Source organism: Gossypium arboreum, chromosome 4, assembly GCF_025698485.1.
Source record: "Gossypium arboreum isolate Shixiya-1 chromosome 4, ASM2569848v2, whole genome shotgun sequence".
NCBI lineage: Eukaryota > Viridiplantae > Streptophyta > Magnoliopsida > Malvales > Malvaceae > Gossypium > Gossypium arboreum.
In genome coordinates this window covers 21,175,084-21,177,799 of record NC_069073.1, presented here as the reverse complement: position 1 = coordinate 21,177,799, position 2,716 = coordinate 21,175,084, and the positions used below count along the sequence as shown (strand labels likewise).

The following is a 2,716-nucleotide window of genomic DNA, read 5'->3' as shown; positions in this document are numbered from 1 at the left end:
AGGCCACACGGGCGTGTGCCCCTATTCTCAAGGAAAAGTTTCCAAAGTTCCCAGTTCAATCCCAAAACACTTCCTAAGTATATTTTGGGCCTCGTACGTCCATATTAGGGTTTTAAAGGTGGAATTTGAGAAATTTTAAATTGAAATATAGATTTATGACTCGGTGTTGTTCGTTATTAGTGTTTAATTCTGGTAATGCCTCGTAACCCTGTTCCGGCAACGTGTTAGGTTAAGGGGTGTTACATTTTATTAGTATCAGAGCTATCAGGTTTAGCCGATTCTCGGACTAAATCGAGCTCGTAAGTGAGTCTAGAAGTACATGCCACAGTCAAGTCAAAACTGAGCCGGGATTTTTGGATGCTGACCTATTTAATTGTTTTTGTTTTATAGATTAAAGATGTCTGATGAACACCTTGATAATATAAATGAAGAAATGTTCACTGGCGATGAAGAGTCGTATGATTTAGACAAAATGAAGTCAACTACTCCTAGTGTAAATCCAGTTAAAAACCAATCCCCTAATGTAGAAAGAGATGAAAAAGGTAGAAGTGAATCTGAATTAGTAAAAATATTAACTGATGCCCTTCAGCAAGCAGTGAAGTCTATACCTGCTACTACGACTGTATCTGTTCTTAGACGGGCCCCAATTAAGGAATTAAGAAAATACGGTGCCACAGAATTCTCAGGTCTAAAAGGAGTTGATCCGTCTATAGCTGAAAATTGGATGGAGTCGACCAAGAGAGTATTGCAACAACTAGAATGCACCCCTCGGGAAAGTCTATTATGTGTTGTATCATTACTGCAATAGGAGGCTTATGTATGGTGGGAATCAGTGGTTTGACATTTTACCAGAGAATCAGATAACTTGGGATCTATTTCAGAAAGAGTTTCAAAAGAAATATATCGGAGAAATGTATATCGAAGACAAGAAGCAAGAGTTTTTAACGTTGCAACAGGGTGACATGTCAGTAATAGATTATGAGAGGGAATTCTCGAGACTTAGCAGATACACCTCAGAGTTTATTCCAACTGAAGCTGACAGTTGTAAGAAATTTCTACTGGGTCTACGAGATGAGATCAAATTACAGTTGGTATCTCAACGTATCACTGAATTTGTTGATTTGATTGAGCGAGCCAAGATGGTAGAGCAAGTCTTAGGATTTGACAAAAAGTCCAAAACTTCTAAATTGGTTGGGAAATGTATGGGAACTACAAGTTCAAATCCTTTACCTAAAAGATCCAGGGATTCCCAAAAGAGTCAGGGGAAACAAACTACAGTATCAATTGGTAGTGTAAGAGGTTCGTCCTAAGATGTTAATATTCCAGATTGTGAACATTGCGGGAAAAAGCACAGAGGTGAATGCTGGAGATTGACCAGAGAGTGTTTTAAATGTGGATCTACAGACCATTATATTAAAGATTGCCCAAAGAATGATAGTGCTACACTTGTGACATCACAGAGATCGATCTCTATTGCTAGAGGTAGAGGATCGGGCAGAGGTGGATCAGTATCTAAAGGAGGAGGTATGAGAAGAGGGAATGACATAGTGACTCAGCAGTCTGAAGCTAGAGTGCCGGCTAGAGCATATGTGGTCAGAACCCATAAAGAAGGTGATACTCATGATGTGGTGACAGGTATATTTCTATTATATTCTGAGCCTGTTTATGCTTTAATTGATCTTGGATCTTCGCATTCCTATATTAATTCAAAATTAGTTGAGTCGGGAAAATTAAAATCCGAAATATCTAGAGTGTCTATTGAAGTGTCGAGTCTGTTGGGGCAAACAGTGTTAGTGAACCAGGTCTGTCCAAGATGCTCGTTGATTATACAGAATAAAACTTTTCCAGTTGACTTGTTAATTATGCCATTTGTGGATTTTGATATAATATTGGGAATGGACTGGTTATCTGAACACAACGTGATTTTAGACTGCTATAAAAAGAGATTCAGCATTCAGACAGCGAGTGAAGGTCGGGTTGAGGTAAATGGTATTCGTACTAGTGGGCCAGCACGAATTGTTTCAGCAATAAAGGGTAGTAAATTACTTCAGCAGGGTTGTTCAGCATATTTGGCATATGTTATTAATTCAGATTCAGTTGGAAGCCAGTGCGGAAAAATTCAAACAGTTAGTAAATTTCCTGATGTATTTCCTGAAGAATTATCGGGTTTACCGCTAGATAGGGAAGTCAAGTTTACTATTGAAGTTTATCTGGGCACAGCTCCAATCTCTATACCTCCGTATCGGATGTCACCTACAAAGTTAAAAGAGCTGAAGATATAGTTGCAAGACTTATTAGACCATGGTTTTATTCGACCGAGCATATCACCGTGGGGAGCTCTGGTATTATTTTTTAAGAAGAAAGATGGCTCGATGCGACTCTGTATTGACTATAGACAATTGAATAAGGTGACAATTAAGAACAAGTATCCACTTCCTTGCATTAATGATTTGTTTGATCAGTTGAGAGGAGCTTCTGTATTTTTGCATTAATGAACCTCGTTAAAATTCTGGTGTTCTTTATTGTTTATTTTGCATATTTTGTGAATGTGATTGTAGTGATTTATTGTGCTATTAAATTACGATAGAGGGATATTCTAGCTAGGAAAGACCTGGTACTTAAGCGATCCTTGTGATTCACCTCTCTTTCCTGGGAATTGAACTTCGTGTGATTTTTTAGTACAATAATTTTACTCTTTTACACACTTCCGCACAAC

General features: G+C 38.1%; 1 protein-coding gene across 1 annotated transcript; it reads left to right on the top strand.

The window, feature by feature from the left end:
- The first annotated feature begins 397 nt into the window (after positions 1-397).
- On the top strand, positions 398-2,282 carry LOC108459261 (uncharacterized). The gene is made up of 3 exons (XM_053026747.1): positions 398-742; positions 834-1,299; positions 1,405-2,282. Exons 1-3 carry the CDS (start codon positions 398-400, stop codon positions 2,280-2,282), a joined length of 1,689 nt encoding a protein of 562 aa, XP_052882707.1.
- The last annotated feature ends 434 nt before the right edge of the window (positions 2,283-2,716 follow it).